General features: G+C 35.8%; 2 protein-coding genes across 3 annotated transcripts in view; one reads left to right on the top strand and one right to left on the bottom strand.

Moving 5' to 3' along the window:
• Window positions 1-1,005, bottom strand: part of LOC145688509 (transferrin-like) — a 67,544-nt gene extending 66,539 nt beyond the window's left edge. The window contains exon 1 of the mRNA XM_081762856.1: window positions 781-1,005. Coding sequence (XP_081618982.1) covers window positions 781-892 — 112 coding nt within the window. The 5' untranslated portion in view covers window positions 893-1,005. The remainder of the gene's footprint in view (window positions 1-780) is intronic.
• The window catches only part of LOC145688516 (major facilitator superfamily domain-containing protein 6), a 207,679-nt gene that overhangs the window by 31,971 nt on the left and 156,342 nt on the right, over window positions 1-19,366 (top strand). The window lies entirely within an intron of this gene.

Raw genomic sequence — 19,366 nt, forward strand, 5'->3', positions numbered from 1 at the left:
AATGCTCAACCCTTAAAAGTACGGTCGAAATAAGGGTTGAGCATTCTAGTAGACAGGTAAAGCTGACTTTAAGACTAGCTTAATTTGACTCAATCAAAACTTACTTTAAGGTTGTATTCCCCTCATGACTAAGATTGTACGCTAATACCAAAATATCAAATTGCAGAAGATATACAAATTCATTGATTGCGAAAGCGCTTTTGGAGAAATTTGATATATTTTAGTATTTAATTACCCACATTGCATTAAATCCATTCTGAGGATTTGCCTCTCATCTTTGTAAAGTTGTTCTCGTAATAAGATTTTCCAAAGTCTGAAAGATGGAACATTTCTTCCCCCATAAGACTACACCTTACGATAGACTACGCCTTCCCAAAGAAGGCTTAGAATCTTAGGAAAAAGTGACTGCCATCTGGGTCTATTTAGTTATTTGGCTTAAATAAGCCTGAATTTAAAAATTAGATTTTAGGGACTAAACGTCACTTTAAACAATTTGAATACATTTTCCCATCAGACTTTGAAGCAAGTCCTTTAAGAAGTTACACTCCCCTTTCCCAAATAGGGTTGTATTTAAAGAAATTAATTTAAAAACAGTGCAATCCTAAGAAGTTTAAAAATATATTTATTAGATTTTAGGAAATAGAAATCTAATACTGTAACTTGAAAGACAAAGAACGAACGTTTGACCTGTTGACTCTTGAGCGCATCATGTGATTAACTTAACTATAGCACGAGGAAAATCTCTTAATAAATGTATTATTAATAAGTTGTTCAACTTACATTTCTGCCGTGCTTGTGTCTGAATTCCAACAATGAAAGAGAGTAAAATAAATATTGCTAGCTTTCCCATGTTGAACGAAGTCCGATGGGACTCTCTACTAACATGCCCCATCCAAACGCGTCTTCTCTATACACTGGACACCAACACTGAACTGAAGAACTGAGGTCTAATATACGAAGGTTTGATGGAAGAACGCGCACTGAAGCGAAGTCAGTGGCCCGCCTCGAGCTGCGTTGTCTGCTTGACGTAAGAAAAAAAAAGAGCAACACAACATAACAATGTTGCCAACCATTTCCTGGATAATAAATAGCGTGAAACAGCTGTCGTTGAGTGAATCATATCCTCATTCAATTTGTTGACATTCACATGATATGTTAGAAAATTTCAAAATAAAACGCATTAAATTGTTTATGTGGGTAGTACCCGTGTATGTCAAATTACCGTTTCATATAACCGTGAAAACTTTCGTAACATCTTTATTACCTAATATAGGGTAATATAATTAGCAAAGCGGTACCTGAGTAAATGATATTAAATTTAGATTAACCAGTGAAATTTTCTACTTTCTCGGAAATTTTTTCAACTAGAAAACTGTATAATGAAAGTTCCAAGTGAATGAACATAACTCGAGGGACTCGTCGGGTTGCTCATCGATTGAGTACTTACTTCATTATCAGAAAATCATATCTGTTTTAGTATTTAAAAAAAATAAAGTACTTACGTAGTTACATATAGAGTTACAATATTGTTAAAATCATCAGACACGTTGAGTAGTGTCATTTCAGATTTTGCCAGGGGAGGGGCAAAATGGTCCACAGACATAAGAGTTTCACTTTTTATTAATAGGCCTATATAATTTATTTGTTAAATGTGTTTCTTAGGCTCGGATTAACCGATCTAGAGGCCCGGAGCTAGAAAAAATGTGATCCCTGCTGACTTCGCCTAATACATTTCTGTGAAAGTACAGTAGAAACGTTAAGGAACTGTTTCATATTTTTGGTATAATTTAGCTTATGATGATGATTGTATCTTGTATGATTCCTTTTAGATAGCCAGCTGAAATTTTGATCATAGTGGAGGCCTCCTTCTACCAGGAGGTCTGGGGCTAGTCCCCCTAAACCCTCCCTCTTAATTCGGCCCTGGTGTTTCCCTAACTCAGGGGGGCAATTACACCCTGCCCTGTTCAAATGACGCTTCTGACGCCTATAAAAGGGAAAATTGAATTAACTGCATAACTTCTGTCATTCGTTATGTTTTCCACGATCTTCTTACGGAAGCGGTTATAGATTTTTCGAAATGAAGCAGAATGTATGTAAAACCAAATAGAACACGACTGAAACACCAGAAATATTCCAATTGAATTAAATGCTTCAGCTTAGGACAAATCTAAATGAACCTCCTCTCATTTGATTATCAACGATTTGAAGCAGAATGAAAACAACGACTTTTTAAATATACTTTTGAGTAAAATAATGCAACTTATGATTCTTTGTATGACAATTGTATGTGAGTTATTGTGCTAACTGGTAATGACACCTTATGTTGGAGACACTAGGGCAGCGTTTCCCAACCTTTTTCAACTTGCGGCACACTACGGGTGTAACTTGAATTCTCGTGGCACACTCATTATTATTATTATTATTATTATTATTATTATTATTATTATTATTATTATTATTATTATTTGTTATATAAAATACCATGGTATTTTTTTTTCTGTGATTACTGATCATCTTCTCACAGAGATGGAAGCTCGATCACTGGTTCCCCCTATGCTAATTCATTATGCTTATTTTTTATTCTAATTTTAAAATAGAAAACAATTGCAATGAAATATAGGACTCAAATTTTTAAAAATACGTTTTCTTTTTCGAAAACTGTATCCAACTTTCGCTAAGAACGAAGATCACTAAATAATGAACGTACAAACAAATGTCTTGTAGTTTTGACTTTGCTGTTTTAACCAAAACCGGTGCATATTGCAATCACACAGCTTGCGATGCGTCGAAATCAAAACACAGCTGTTGAACAAAGTGTTGTTCTGTCATTCACGTGCGAAAGTGTGTTCTACGAACGTTCACTTGACGCGTAGCGTACAAGTGCTTCCATTTCTCGGTGTTAGTATGACTCTCAATTGAAGCTTAACATAGCAGCTAACCGTGAAAATGTATACGAGCCGAAATAATGTCTGCTACACAGTAATAGATGTAGAATAATATATTACAATTACAGTAATTTTTTTCCATGGTAGAAATTCATAGTAATGTGAAATATAAAAACATACATTTTTTTCCTGTCTTGCAATTTGGTTGCTATTAAATTAATAATTTTGTTTCGATTTCCTCGCGGCACACCGGTTGGGAAACGCTGCACTAGGGGATCCAATAGGATCGTTTGGAGGGGGCGGCTCGCCTCGTGGATGATTAATCTCGGCGTGGAATACGGAGTTTTTCATCAAATTAGAAGAAAATAGTGCAATGATTTAAGTAGGCCGCGTAGCGTATTCGCTAATGCTTTCGCCTTCGGTGCGAGCTGTCCCGGTGGGAGCCGTCCTGAATGAGGTTTTTCTTGATTTTTCTCTTTCACACCAGGCAAATGCCGAGGTGGTTACCTAACATACAGGTCCCAAGCGCTTCCTTTCCCCGGATAGTGTGCTCGCCGAGGCACGTCATCCCTCAAACGTGACGGGCTAATATAGTAAATGGAAGCCCAGAAATCTAAATCCTGCAATAATTTAAATATAGGGCTATGAAAAGGTAGTCTTTGGGGAGGCAATCGCCTACGTCGTCTTCCCGGTAGATCCGCCATTGGTTGAAGGTAAGGAGTATTTCTACAATAATTACCAATAAATATGTGCAGAATTTGCATTTTATTGAGTACTTTTAAAAGAAAACATAATTAATGTATATAAATGAAAATGAAATGAAATCTTTCAGTTTTACGTCCCACATTTATGTCGATTAGGCTAAAAGAGACGGTGATGATGAAAGATGAATGAAATGTTGGAATGAAGAAAGTGGGAGGAAACGGGAGAACCTCGGGAAAACCCACGAGCACGGTGCTTGTCCACCACAAAGTCCACACTGCGCGAGCTGTGATCAAACCAGTGACCCCAAGCACCGGAGGTTAACGCTCTACCACTGAGCCACGCGCCCCCCACAATTAATGTACAGAGTAGGGTTTTCTAAATATATTTTGTCATACTCTCTCTCTGGAAGTACGTATACTTAAAAGTGATAGGTACCTCCCATCTTTCTGAAAGCAAGCACGTAATTTACATAGAAATTTTATTTTAACGTCCTCAAATGCACAAAAAAAAAAAAAACATAATTGTCATTGTGTACTCCACATAATTTACACAGAGATGTTTATAGCTTTTAAAAATATTATTTTTAAATCGACTTGCGATTTATTTTATTCGAATTAAAAAAAAAAGAAAAAACGAATGGGATATCAAAAGTTTTATGTATTATTGACATTGGCTTGCTGATTAAAATTTAACGCCCCTTTTCAGCACCAAGGCTGTGGTGGAACTTGCTGTTTAAATTGTAATCAAATAACCACTCGGGTTTCTATCCGAGACAAGTATTTCCACTGGGAGTTGAATCTGAGCCCACGTGCACGAAGTAAAACATAATCGATAAAGACTTGCATATACTGTATGCATGGTTATCAAAGTGGAAACACCTGAAGAAAATCCAATTTATTTGATTAATACGGCGTGGGACAATCGTTAGGCGGTCGTGTATTGTCCAGGGGACAGGACAGCCAAACCGAGGTTCAGTACTGTGAGCATTGCAATAAAGTATCGTACCACGTATTCATTTCATCCTGTGGTACATAAGGGTCTCTCCAACGTTGTGGCTGATGTGAGATACACAATCAATACAATATACCCAGGCATATCTCTCCGCACCCTCTCGTGCCTGTTAACTCTCTGTACCTTGCTTGGCTGTGCTAGCCTGCAGAACAACTTTGACTCGTCCTGGAACAGAGGTATGTAAGTCATGAATAATTTTCAGCGGAATATTGTGTGTCAATTTCTCATCCAGTGGAACACTCAGTTCCCTCAAGTAGTATAGAGTAGTCTGCTCCGAAATCTCAGCTTCAAAACTGAAGAGGAACCATTCGTACAAGTGGTTAGTACTCTACTACTGTGCCAACCTTTCATCCTGCTAGTGATCGCAAAATACTAATGATAATGGTTGTAACAGTGAATTGTTTGAAGTGCATATGACTGTGTGTTATATGATAATACAAATCTATATAGTATTGTTAAGGGGGCTTCGATACACAGAAATGTGGATAGTGTTGACACAAACGGTCGATCAGAACGCCCAACACAGTGGGCAATCAGAACGGCTGCAACACAGTGAGGTATCTAGAAGATAAACCCTTTAATGTCTTTTAAGGGCATGGCAAGCTATGCGTCTTCGATACGATGTCACAGCTCACCAACTGTAGCGGCGAAGTTTCCAGGTGTGAAAATTGTAATCATCGACCAGACGTGTTCAATCGGCGAGAGATCGGGAGAACGTGCCGGCCAAGAAAGCAGAGCTACTCAGGAACTGTTGGATAGTACGTGCAACATGAAGTGCACGTTATCCCTCTGGAATGTAGTTCCCTTCAGAACCTGCACTAAAGCGACCATAATCGGGACAACATTTCGTGAATGGATCGTTCGTTGGTCAGATGTCCATCAGTACGCAAGATGTAAGTTGACATGGAATCCAAGGGCACTCCCACACTATAGTACCCGGTGCCGGACCAACGTAGCGATGCAAAATGCAGGCGTCACCCAGCCTACTGCCATGGTAGCGCTAAATATAGATGCGACCATCATGATGATGTAAGAAAAAGCAGAATTCGTGTAAAAAGATGTTCGGTCATTCTCCTCTCCATGTGCGAGTTTCGGACAGTATTTAGTCTTCCATACCTATGCTGTGCAGTTAGTAAAAGTCGTGGCAATGGCGCCATATAAATATGCTCCGCGCTGCCAAACAACATAGACTCTTTGTGTGAACGCTGAGCGCTGAACCAGTGCTTGCGCTACTGTGTGAAATATAGCAAGGATAAATCACATTCGTAATATATCAATATTCGACTACGATCAAAGGCCGAAACCTGCTCGAAGAAATGCCACATTCAACGGCAAGACATCTTTTGACTGTATGCACCACTCACGTCACATCAACCTTCGTCCACCACTGAACTGTAACTCTTTGGCAGCCTCCGCTTGTTGTCAATATATGGCTTACCCGGTGCCTTTGCTGTTTCACAGCGCTGTCGTGCTAATCAATTATTTATCCTCATGCTGTACGTATTCTGCAAATTTGGACTTTTAAGGATGTCTTCTTCTTGGTGTTTCACTTTTAATGGCTAGCAGCATACAATATCTGCATAACAAAAGTAGTCATTGTCTGCAACCATACATTTTATGTCTTGCCCCAGCCAACGATTAGATTCCGTAGCGACAGAAGTCTGCAGTCTGCGATGCAAAGAAGTATTCATTTGCATGTTTCACTACCAAATCATCAGGAAAGGTCCTCTTTCCAACCAGTGCTCTAGATGCCCGAAGAGATAGTAGTCTGTGCTAGACGTCAGGAGAATACGGTGAATGAGGAAAGGTTTCAAACTGCAACTCTTGGAGAGTCTACAACGTCCCCTGAGCGGCATTTTGCGTGTGCACTCTCGTGTAACGTTAGGATACCATGTCCTTTGAACTGTGGGTGCTTGCGGTGCTTTTCATCATGGTTTCGCCTTGACGGAAAAAGGCTTTAGTTAACAACCCTACCATAGATTACCATACCAGCAACATCTTCTAAAGGTTTGGGAAATAGTCCTGGACTTTGATCAAGATTTGTCGTTTAGATTGTTGTTGCAGACTCATATTTCAACAAAAGTGAAAATTCAATGCAGGAAACATTTCCGGTTATATTTTACACTCAGAGAACTTCTTACCTCCAGACGGTGATTCTTGAAATGCAATGAAAATTATAATATAACGTCCCACGTTTATGCTTCAAGCCAAAAAAGACGGTGGAATGAAGAAAGTAGGAGAATGTTCTTAATTAAAAGATAAAGGCAGGACCGGATTGACCCATCTGGAGGCCCGGGGCTAGAAAAAAAAATATGTAGCCCCTGCTGACTTCGCCTAATACTTTTCTGTGAAACTACAGTAGGAAAGTTAAGGGAATATGTTTTATATTTTTTGTTATATTTTATTTTATGATGATGATTGTATCTTCATGATTCTTTTTATATAGCCAGTTGAGATTTTGATCAGAGTAGAGGCTCCTGTTCACCTGGAGGCCCGGGGCTACAGCCCCCTAATCCCTCTTTAGTCTGGCCGTGGATAAAGGAATGTATGTTTAAACGTTTTCTAAAGTGCCTCTGGTAAAGGGAAAAAGAGTATTTCTATAATACTAAGGATTCGCATAAGTTCGAGATGTGAAATTCGCCATATAAATTCTTGATTCAAAATAAGGGAATACGCGTTTTAGCGCTTTCGAAAATATCACTCCTAAGCGGGGAAGGAGCAATTTCTAAAATACTCAAATTACCCCCATCTTTTAACATATACTATAGCGAACACATGTTTCAATGTGTTTTAAAATTTCCAATTCTGATGGAGGAAAAGAGGAAATTTTCTATAATATTCAAATTTCTGGTCTTACACTTATTACACCTTATTCTTCCCGTGCGATGAACGGACGTTTCTGTTAGTTTATATATGTATATATATATTTGGTATAGGAATTAATTCGTGCGGGTGGACAAGAGATGGCGCAACGAACGGAGCGTCCCACAGTTCCGTGTATCCACACATGTGTTGCAAACCCCTGTCATTGCGTATCGTTCGTAGTATAGGGCAGTGGATTAAAGCGTCAACAACACCAGTTTGTAGTTAAGTGAACATGGCGCAATTTGTGCCTGATAAAGTGTTTTTGCGGGGTGTCCTGCTGCATTACTTTAACATGCAGAAAAGTGCGACTGAAAGTCATCGTATTTTGGTGGAAGTGTATGATGACCATGCTCTAGCTGAGCGAACGTGTCAGAAGTGGTTTGCACGGTTTAGAAGTGGTGATTTCGGCTTGGCAGACCAAGAGCGAGCTGGACAGCCAAAAAAATTTCAAGACGAAGAATTGACAGCATTGCTCGAGCAGGATTCGTGTCAAACGCAGGAACAACTTGCAGCAGCATTAGGCGTTGATCAAACAACAGTCTCCAAACGCTTGAAAGCCATGGGAATGATTCAAAAGATGTCACATTGGGTTCCACATGAATTGAAAGACAGAGACGTTGAAAGACGAAAAACCATTTGCGAATTGCTGCTTCAACGACAGAGCAGAAAGGGGTTTCTGCATCGAATTATTACGGGTGATGAGAAGTGGATCCATTACGAGAACCCTAAACGAAAAAAGGCCTGGGTGAAACCAGGTGAACCAGGTCCATCACAACCAAAACGAGATATTCACTGTGCAAAGGTTATGCTATGCATATGGTGAGATATGAAAGGTGTGGTGTACTATGAGCTGCTGCAACCGGGTGAAACTATGAATGGAGAACGTTATCGACGACAATTAATGCGTTTGAAGCAAGCTCTGGCCGGAACACGACCAGAATGGGAGAACAGACATGATAAACTTATTGTTCAACATGATAACGCTCGCCCACATGTCGCAAAACCGGTCAAAATCTATTTAGAAAATGTCGGATGGGAAGTTTTACCCCACCCGCCGTATTCACCAGACGTTGTTCCTTCGGACTACTACTTGTTCGATTGCATGAACAACGATTTGATTGGACAGCGGTTTACTTCTTCAGAAGATATCGAAACATGGGTCTCTGACTGGATCGCTTCCAAGGATGAGGACTTCTTTCGCCACGGAATCCGTACATTGCCTGACAGATGGGCGAAAGTGGTGGCTAGCGATGGACAATATTTTTCTTAAGGTATTTATGAATTTTGTGTTTGTACTACAGCTTCAATGTGTGCGTACCAACCGCACGAATTAATTCCTAGACCAAATAGAGTCTACTATTATACAACATAAAATTATACAATATACAATACTATATCAATCAGAAACAGACTCATAAAGAGATTAATTTGTGCACAATTATGACAATTTTTTTAATGACAAATTATACATTTCTGTCTCTATTGTTGAAAACAATGTTTCAAAATATAATCTAAATGTTATCAAATTTCTTATGATAAATAAATTTAAATAGTAGATAACTCACTCATCATCGCCCAGGCCATGGAACTATAGATATAGAAACATGGAATTTGAAAGAGAATATTCCTCTTCTCATTTACGCAAGAGATAAGAAATGATTTTTTGAAATACATATTGTAAGGTGATTTACTGTCTTTCTTTTAGGGGTACACTTTAACTTTATCTGTTCAAGTAATGTTTTACCAATATAGTTTGTACTACTGCCCGTATCTATGTAACAACGCACAGGAATGTGACACACGGAAACCATAATTTGTACCATATAATCTTGCCTTTTGTCCGAAATATTGTAACACTTTCTATTTTCTACCAAATTTTCTTTTCTTTTTTCTTTTCTCAAACCACACTGACGCCAAAAATGATTTTTCATTCCACAAGAATAACACTGTCTATTTTGACTCTGATTGACTCTAATATTAGGTACATTTAAACCACTAGGTACTTGTGACTGCAAGGTCGCATTAGCATAATCTACATTATATTTCCGGTTAGAATCGTATGTTTCAGCAAAGGACAATAATACATGCTTTTGATTGGGAGTTGAAGTTAACAGAAATATGTTACGAATCTCAGGAGTGATAAGATTTACTATCATGTTACAAAATTCTACGTCACCCATATACATGTTAAATATTTCTAAAATGTTCTCTTTTTCTAGAATAAATTCCTTAAATGTTTCCTCGGGACGCATTACTCGGTACAACTTTCCCTTTATAATTTCTGTTTTGATAATACTGCTTACATATTTTTCTACGATTCTATTGCGTACTATAGGCCAATTAGCGTTTTCATTTATGAATTGTTGGAAATCCAGAAATAATGGACCTGTAATTCTACCTAATAAAAGCACTAATATGATATCTGAAGGTGCTACATTCTGTTTTATCAAACTGTTAGCCTGCATTAAGAAATGACAAATCTGGTAGCCATCTACGGAATTTAATATGGGTATATTATTAACCAAACTTTCTACTGCTTTATATGCACTTAAATTTTTAAATTTACTGAAATCACATCTAATACCTGAATTTTGTCCTATATTAGGAGCATGACTTACGGTGTCGTGAGGGATTGTAGCTCCCGCAAAATCAATCAGATCCTCAACGGGTCGCATCTGACTGCTTCTGCCCGGTTCCACATGCCCAGACGAACACAAATTTCCCACATTAGCATTATAACCACTGCTATTTAAATGGGAAGTTTCTTGATAGCGGTTAGGAATATAATTCCCCCTATTAAATTGGTTATAATTATCATATGCCTCTGCAGCGTACATGAAATTCATACTGACTTATGTATAGTTTAACGTGTTTCTCGGTTACAAATCTAAACTTCAATTTACAGGTTGAATTTATCAGGTTACAAATTTTCCTAATAGGTTTACAATCCAAACAAATATAAATTTTCTCTTGAGCATAAAGCTCTGGCTTAATGAGAAACACCTGACTTATGAAGACAGGGTATTTTTGTCTTGTTGCGGTATCTAAGTAAATTAATACTAAACCGCTCGGATAGAACGTTTTGTGGTGTTTTCTCAGGTTAAATATAGAATTAAAGATTTGGATTTCAACTAAACAAATATAACAAATTTTATTAATAAGCCAAATGCGGAAACAAATGTAAAAATAACTTCTTAAAAAAGAAATATTTAATTCAAATGAATGTAAACGAAATGTCAAGTAATATCGACTATCCGCGAACTGCACAAAATAGCAATTAAACAAAAAGTTTACTAGATAGCATGTTATCTGAATGTACAAATTAAGTTTCAAATTAATGTTCCTTTCCAGTCGGCATGCCAAATATAGAAAAAGACATACATACCAAAAGTCTTCTTGTATTAACATCTAATAATCCAATTCAAAGTAACTTTTCTTATGTCAAACTGGTACGAAATAAACTTTCCTTTTATATATTCACTTTTCACACAACTAAACATTGAAACAATTTACACATAACTAATAACAATTTCTTTTCACTTTTAGAGATTCACTGTATGCCAAAATTATGCCTAAATTAACAAATAACATGCTTCCATTCGATAAATTATGCCTACAAAAGAAAAGTAGGTGTTTCGATACGTACCCTGTCTTCATAAGTGAAGAGGGGAGGTTAGATGCACAACCACGAAAACTCGTAGAGGGCACCACCTTCCACAAAACAGTCATGAGACAGGATAGCCAACTCGTAAGCTTCTGGGATAGTTACCTATCTCAGAGGTTTACTTCTGTTGGAACTTCTTTATTTTTTTTTTTTTCTGAACAAATAAATTTAGTCACACAACAAAATATCTCGGGGGGCGCACAAACTAATCCTGATCACTTCACTGAAAAATTTATTTGTTCACCAAACACTTCCACTAGATCTTCTTCGTCACCACTAAGTTCAGATTCTTGGACAGTTCCAATCCGTATTCCATGTGTATTCCAAGGGCCCTTTTCACGTAGAAATACTAAGCTGTTCGTTTGTAGAAAGTTCTCCATCCAATAAATCTAGATGACACTTTTAGAAGGTGGTACCACTTCCTCCTAAATCTGGATCGAAAGTCTCTCATGTTTGTTTGGCGACACCCCAGGTTACAAAAGCTGTGAAATAATAAACACAAAACAGTATCTTTCTTATATAAACATGTCCTTAAAGCTATGAAGATGTATATCTGACAATGTTACCTCGAAATATTTCTCAATATGGCATGCATTTTTTTTTTTACAATATTTACAATATGTACAAAAATTCTAAAATAAACTAAAGAAATGATTACATTTTTAACTGTTATTACTATTTGATGTTACTGCTGCTGCATTGGCATTTACAGAGTTTCTTCTTTCATAATATTTCTTAAGGAAATTTACATGTCTTTTAACCTTGATATCGGGATTTTCTACTAATCTAGCCCAGACTGTGTTCTTTGTCGGTAAATCCAGAATTTCATATGGGCCTTTATAGATTTTATCTAGCTTAGGATTGTATTTCTTAAGCAACGATGCTTTAGTTATATTCTTAATAAGTACTTTTTGTCCTACAGCAAACTCAGAAGGGATTCTTTTTCTTTTATAGTTTTGTTCTTTCCTTCTCCATGACTTACTGATGTTATCTGATATTATTTCTAACATTTGCTCTTTGTTATTACCATTTTCAAAAAGATTTATATTTAAAGACCATTTACAGTCTAAAGGACTAAAAAGTTTTCTCCCAAAATAAACTTCTGCTGGAGAAACACCAAGTTCGCTTATAATGCTAGAATTTAAAGTGAATTGAATTTTGTCGAGAAGTTTTGACCAGCTACTCTGATTATTATTTACATAACAACGTAAAATTTGTTTGACTATAGCATTCACTTTTTCCACTAAATTAGGTGAAGGATTATAAGGACTAGTGGTAATATGTTTTATTCCTTGGCTAAATAAGTATGTTTCAAAAGCATCGCTTACGAAATAAGAAGCTCGATCCGATACTAAGTTATTTATCCACCCATAATGACACAAGATTTTCTCTAATTTACTTATTATTACTCTGGAATTTAACTGACGTAAAGGTTCTAAAAATGAATATCTACTTGCACCATCTGTAAGTATTAGAATATACTTAAAACCAGAACTACTAGGAAGGGGTCCTTGAACGTCAATATAAAAAGTATGATTAGGCATAGTAACAGTTTTAGAATAATAAGTTCCTACCATTTTCGTGTTTTTCGGTTTATTTTCTTGGCAAATTTTACAACTCTGTACGTAATCTCTGATATCTTTAAACATTCCTGACCATGTAAATTTTCCTGCTATACGCCCTATTGTTCTTTTAATCCCTTGATGAGATCCTGATCCTAGAAAATCATGATGATACTGCAAAATAGTATTAATCATATTTTTCGGAACAACTGCTCTGTAACCTTTGTTTATTTTACCCTTCGTTTCTTTTAGTAATACACTATTTTTAATTAAATAATTCGGTACTGTTTTACCTTCCTCTATTTGTGAAATTATGCCTTTCAATTCAGGATCTTGGCGCTGTAATTCCTGTAAAGAAATGTTTAAAGAAGGAAGCTTCCAAAAATTAATAAATGAAAGAGTTACTGTTTTTCCTTTATATTCTGAAATTTCTTCTATTTCAGGGGAAGGAGAATGAAAATAAGTAGTGTCGTATAACCTACTGATAAAATCTGCCTGGCTGTTGTGGGATCCCTTTAAATGCACTATATCAAACTGAAATCTACTGATTTTTTCTATAAGAGTACCATACTTCCTCTGTCTACCATGATTTTTTAATATCCAGCTTAAGGCTTTTGAATCTGTAAAAATTGTGAACTTTCTATGTAAATAAGGCTCGAATTTTGAAAGGGCTAAAGCTAATGATTTTAATTCTAATTCAAACACATTCTTACTCCAGTCAGTCTCTGGTACAACCTTAGAATAAAAATAAACTGGTCTAAGATTACCATTTTCGTCATATTGACTTAATATACCGCTGTAGTTTTTTGTGCTGGCATCTACATGAATTACAAAAGGTGAATCAAAGTCTGGCACTTTCAAAATTACATGTCTTTCTATTTCTTCTTTGATTTTATCTAAAATCTGATTTTCTGCTTCACCCCACTTGAATGGTGTTTTTTCCGATCTTAATTTATGTAAAGGTCCAAGTAATTCTGAGTAATTTGGTAGATATCGCAAGTAATATCCTAAAAATCCTATAAGTTTATGTAAACCACGCCTGTTCTTCGGCGCAGGTAAATTTCTTAACACCCTTACTCTGTTTTCATCTATACACATGTTACCATCACTAAATTCGTAACCCATGAATTTTACCTTTTTCTTACACAGTTTACTTTTCTTGGGAGAGACAGTTATTCCCCATTCTCTACATCTTTCTAAGAATTTTTCTAAAGTTCTTTTATGTGACTCTATATCTGGACTATGTATAATAAAGTCATCCCATAAAATATCTAACTGGTCGCCTAATAGATCTTTAAATATGTTATTAAACAGATTTGCTAATACAAAAGGTGAAACACAGAGACCCATAGGAAGTCTGCGAAATGCTAGAAGTCTATTAGGAGTAGCAAAAGCAGTATACAATTTAGATTTTTCATCTAACAGGCACTGGTAAAAAGCGGATTTCCCGTCCAGGACACTAAATATACGGTGTTTACCTATGTTTCCTATGATACTTTCACAATTAGGAGCTGGAAAAGCCTGCATAATTACTTTTGCATTCACAGAAGAGTAGTTGACTACGAGTCTCTTACTATTATCACGGTTATTGACTAAAAAACACGGTGAGATATAGGGTGAACTCCTAATCTCTTCTACAACTCCCTGTTTTAATAATTCGTCTATGTAATTATTCAATTCTTTCATTTTGTGTTTAGGTAAAGCATAAGGCTGCTGAATGCTAGGCTTATCATCTTTTAACAAAATTTCATACTTAAAATTTTTTATTGTACCTAATTGATCTGATATTACGTCATTGTACTTCGTTAATATTTCTTTGACATAATCACATAAACTTTCATCAAAAATATCAGTTTGAATATTGTTATTACCTTGGGTTTCATTCATGACTTCATCCAACTCATTGTCATGAATTGTTTGGTATACTGGATTGAACACGGGCTGTCCCGCAGCAGGGGAAAAATCGGTAGCCTCCATTTTTCGCTCTCCTATGCCACCTTTCCTCGACTGTGGACGCTGAAGATTAGTTCGACTGGTAGATGGTGGTTGGTTCAAAAGTCCAAGGTTGTTTGTCCTCTCCCCAGCAATGCCTAGTGCGCCTGTTGACATGGCTGTTGGATTGGCAACCCTGGAACGAGAATTCCGAAACGAGTAGTTTTCCGTTGTTGAAACACTGTTTTCTTCCAGTTTAAAGTTCACAGTAATACCATCCTTACCCAATAATAATTTTTGTTCTTTATACTGAATACACGCTTCATGTTTTTGTAAAAATTGTCCTCCAATTAACAACGAAATGTCCGGAGAGTCTATCACAAGAAACCAGTCGGTAAATTTCCTATTGTTAATAAAGAAATGAATTTCCACTGCTTCTTTGACTGTAATAGGTTCTTGACTCATGGAAGTAACTACATGATTTACTGTCTTTCTTTTAGGGGTACACTTTAACTTTATCTGTTCAAGTAATGTTTTACCAATATAGTTTGTACTACTGCCCGTATCTATGTAACAACGCACAGGAATGTGACACACGGAAACCATAATTTGTACCATATAATCTTGCCTTTTGTCCGAAATATTGTAACACTTTCTATTTTCTACCAAATTTTCATTTCTTTTTTCTTTTCTCAAACCACACTGACGCCAAAAATGATTTTTCATTCCACAAGAATAACACTGTCTATTTTGACTCTGATTGACTCTAATATTAGGTACATTTAAACCGCTAGGTACTTGTGACTGCAAGGTCGCATTAGCATAATCTACATTATATTTCCGGTTAGAATCGTATGTTTCAGCAAAGGACAATAATACATGCTTTTGATTGGGAGTTGAAGTTAACAGAAATATGTTACGAATCTCAGGAGTGATAAGATTTACTATCATGTTACAAAATTCTACGTCACCCATATACATGTTAAATATTTCTAAAATATTCTCTTTTTCTAGAATAAATTCCTTAAATGTTTCCTCGGGACGCATTACTCGGTACAACTTTCCCTTTATAATTTCTGTTTTGATAATACTGCTTACATATTTTTCTACGATTCTATTACGTACTATAGGCCAATTAGCGTTTTCATTTATGAATTGTTGGAAATCTAGAAATAATGGACCTGTTATTCTACCTAATAAAAGCACTAATATGATATCTGAAGGTGCTACATTCTGTTTTATCAAACTGTTAGCCTGCATTAAGAAATGACAAATCTGGTAGCCATCTACGGAATTTAATATGGGTATATTATTAACCAAACTTTCTACTGCTTTATATGCACTTAAATTTTTAAATTTACTGAAATCACATCTAATACCTGAATTTTGTCCTATATTAGGAGCATGACTTACGGTGTCGTGAGGGATTGTAGCTCCCGCAAAATCAATCAGATCCTCAACGGGTCGCATCTGACTGCTTCTGCCCGGTTCCACATGCCCAGACGAACACAAATTTCCCACATTAGCATTATGACCACTGCTATTTAAATGGAAAGTTTCTTGATAGCGGTTAGGAATATAATTCCCCCTATTAAATTGGTTATAATTATCATATGCCTCTGCAGCGTACATGAAATTCATACTGACTTATGTATAGTTTAACGTGTTTCTCGGTTACAAATCTAAACTTCAATTTACAGGTTGAATTTATCAGGTTACAAATTTTCCTAATAGGTTTACAATCCAAACAAATATAAATTTTCTCTTGAGCATAAAGCTCTGGCTTAATGAGAAACACCTGACTTATGAAGACAGGGTATTTTTGTCTTGTTGCGGTATCTAAGTAAATTAATACTAAACCGCTCGGATAGAACGTTTTGTGGTGTTTTCTCAGGTTAAATATAGAATTAAAGATTTGGATTTCAACTAAACAAATATAACAAATTTTATTAATAAGCCAAATGCGGAAACAAATGTAAAAATAACTTCTTAAAAAAGAAATATTTAATTCAAATGAATGTAAACGAAATGTCAAGTAATATCGACTATCCGCGAACTGCACAAAATAGCAATTAAACAAAAAGTTTACTAGATAGCATGTTATCTGAATGTACAAATTAAGTTTCAAATTAATGTTCCTTTCCAGTCGGCATGCCAAATATAGAAAAAGACATACATACCAAAAGTCTTCTTGTATTAACATCTAATAATCCAATTCAAAGTAACTTTTCTTATGTCAAACTGGTACGAAATAAACTTTCCTTTTATATATTCACTTTTCACACAACTAAACATTGAAACAATTTACACATAACTAATAACAATTTCTTTTCACTTTTAGAGATTCACTGTATGCCAAAATTATGCCTAAATTAACAAATAACATGCTTCCATTCGATAAATTATGCCTACAAAAGAAAAGTAGGTGTTTCGATACGTACCCTGTCTTCATAAGTGAAGAGGGGAGGTTAGATGCACAACCACGAAAACTCGTAGAGGGCACCACCTTCCACAAAACAGTCATGAGACAGGATAGCCAACTCGTAAGCTTCTGGGATAGTTACCTATCTCAGAGGTTTACTTCTGTTGGAACTTCTTTATTTTTTTTTTTTTTTTTCTGAACAAATAAATTTAGTCACACAACAGTGTAAAGCAGTGCTTGTATATTCAAATTTTCTTCCAAGAATTGAGTACCTCACGAATCTGTGAAGTTAGTGAGATGAAATTCGGCGTATAAACTCTTAATTTAAAATATTGCAACATGTTTTAATGCTTTCGAAAATTCTGAGGGAGGTAGAGGAGCCACTTCAATAATATCCAAATTTATCTTTCTTTATTCAGAAAGTATCGAATGTGAGGATTCGTTTAAGTTGGGAAATTCAATATATAGAACTCTTAATTGATAATAAAGGATTAGTCTCAGCGATTTCGGAAATACCTCTGTTAAGCGGGAAAGAAAACAATTTTTGTAATCAAACTTCCTCCTTGATATCTATAGCGAACATGTGCTTCAGTCTTTTTCTAAAGTTCCGTGCAGGGTGTATTTTCAATAATATTCAAATTTTCATTTCAGTTTTATCCTTATTATAAATGCAAAGCATATCGGTTCGGTAATCTTCCTGAAATGTTGTACAGCGGGGGACACTTCTAAATGGTACACCTTAGCCGTAAATCTCCATATGGCTGTACCATTTAGAAGTGTCCCCCGCTGTACAACCTTTTTTAAGATATGTATAGTGTTGATTGTAGAAGGACAAGATGAAGCCTTATAAAACTAGACGGCAAACGTCTCAGTCTATCACGCTAACTCATAATAGTAAATAGAACGCTCACAGCGTACGCTATCGCTAGCCTACCTGACGCAAATAAACGTCGCTACTTGCGGTATTGTTTTACGAGGGTCGTTTAGATTGAAGTGAGAACACTGCCTTGAGTCAATTGTCCTTTGTCGTAGCAAATGTAACGGATTGTGTTCCTAGGCAATGTAACTTTCGTGTCGATGTGTTCGTGTTCCCGCATGATGGCGTGTGCAGAGGCACTCCGAAGGTTCACAATGTGAGGGGAGGGGGGTATGGGTTAGTGTATCGAATAACGAGATGTATTATCAGATACTTTGTCTTGTAATAGGAAGATCTTGATTCGATTTCCAGTTTAGCATTTCTGAAGTGTTCTCCGTTTGCCTGCATTACGCCAATAGTCTTGTATTTTATTGCTTCAATAACACAATTTTAGATTAGAAAATGCATCTCCAATTTTTTTATTAGATAGATTTATATACAAATGCAATACAATTTTCATAACCGAATATATAGGTAATATACGTTTTTCATTTTTGAATATTACTTTACACAATAATTCTTAACACAATAAATAGTCGATTTATTTAAATTTAGAAAAATGCTACTGAAAAGAAAATACTGTGAGTGTACGAATACAAAGAGACCTTTAGAAAATTTTAATGCCTTTACATAAGAAAATTCAAATTTGAAGGGCTTACAAGATAAAGAGTTTAGGAGAAAATATTGCCAATTTGAAATTTGTATCAAACTAAGTTTGACGTTATTCTTGCCATCTGTAGCTAATTTGTTAAAAACCTTAATACATACGTAAAAATATTAATACATACATCAAGATTCAATACAATTTAAAGAATGACAACTTAATTTTCAATTTACTATAAACTTTTGATTTGTAAAATATCCTTTTTTTGCAGAAGACTATTCATTTACTGCCAACATGATATTTGAATACCGCTGCAGAAGAAGAAAAATTATTACTGAGTTTTTTTAAATAAAGTTACAATAACAATATTATATAATAATATTTTTTGGGGGGTGGGTGAAATTGTGTTTACTTTTAACTCATAGCTCGTACATTCTGTAAGTTAATGGTAACAATAACATATTTCTAGTCACAAAATTGAATTTTGCATTATACAATTGTAGCGAAAGAACTGTTCTTACTTGAATGCATGTTCATTCCATCGAGATAATATAACGACCTAGAGATGCAGTAATGCAAGATCTTTGATGGTATCGATCGAGATGGCATATATCGAATCGATCCGTCATATTGTGTATGGAAAAAGAGATGTTTTCACGTAAAGCTCAATTGTGTTTTGTGTTATTTGTTGATTCTCAATGGTTATCCTGATTCAAACAAGGATTTACTTATTGTAAATCATGTGACAGTGTGTTTTCGTCAAGTTTGAGGTAACACAAGATCGAAATGTACACTCATGT

This window comes from Thermobia domestica, chromosome 1, assembly GCF_964235325.1.
Source record: "Thermobia domestica chromosome 1, izTheDome1.hap1.1, whole genome shotgun sequence".
NCBI lineage: Eukaryota > Metazoa > Arthropoda > Insecta > Zygentoma > Lepismatidae > Thermobia > Thermobia domestica.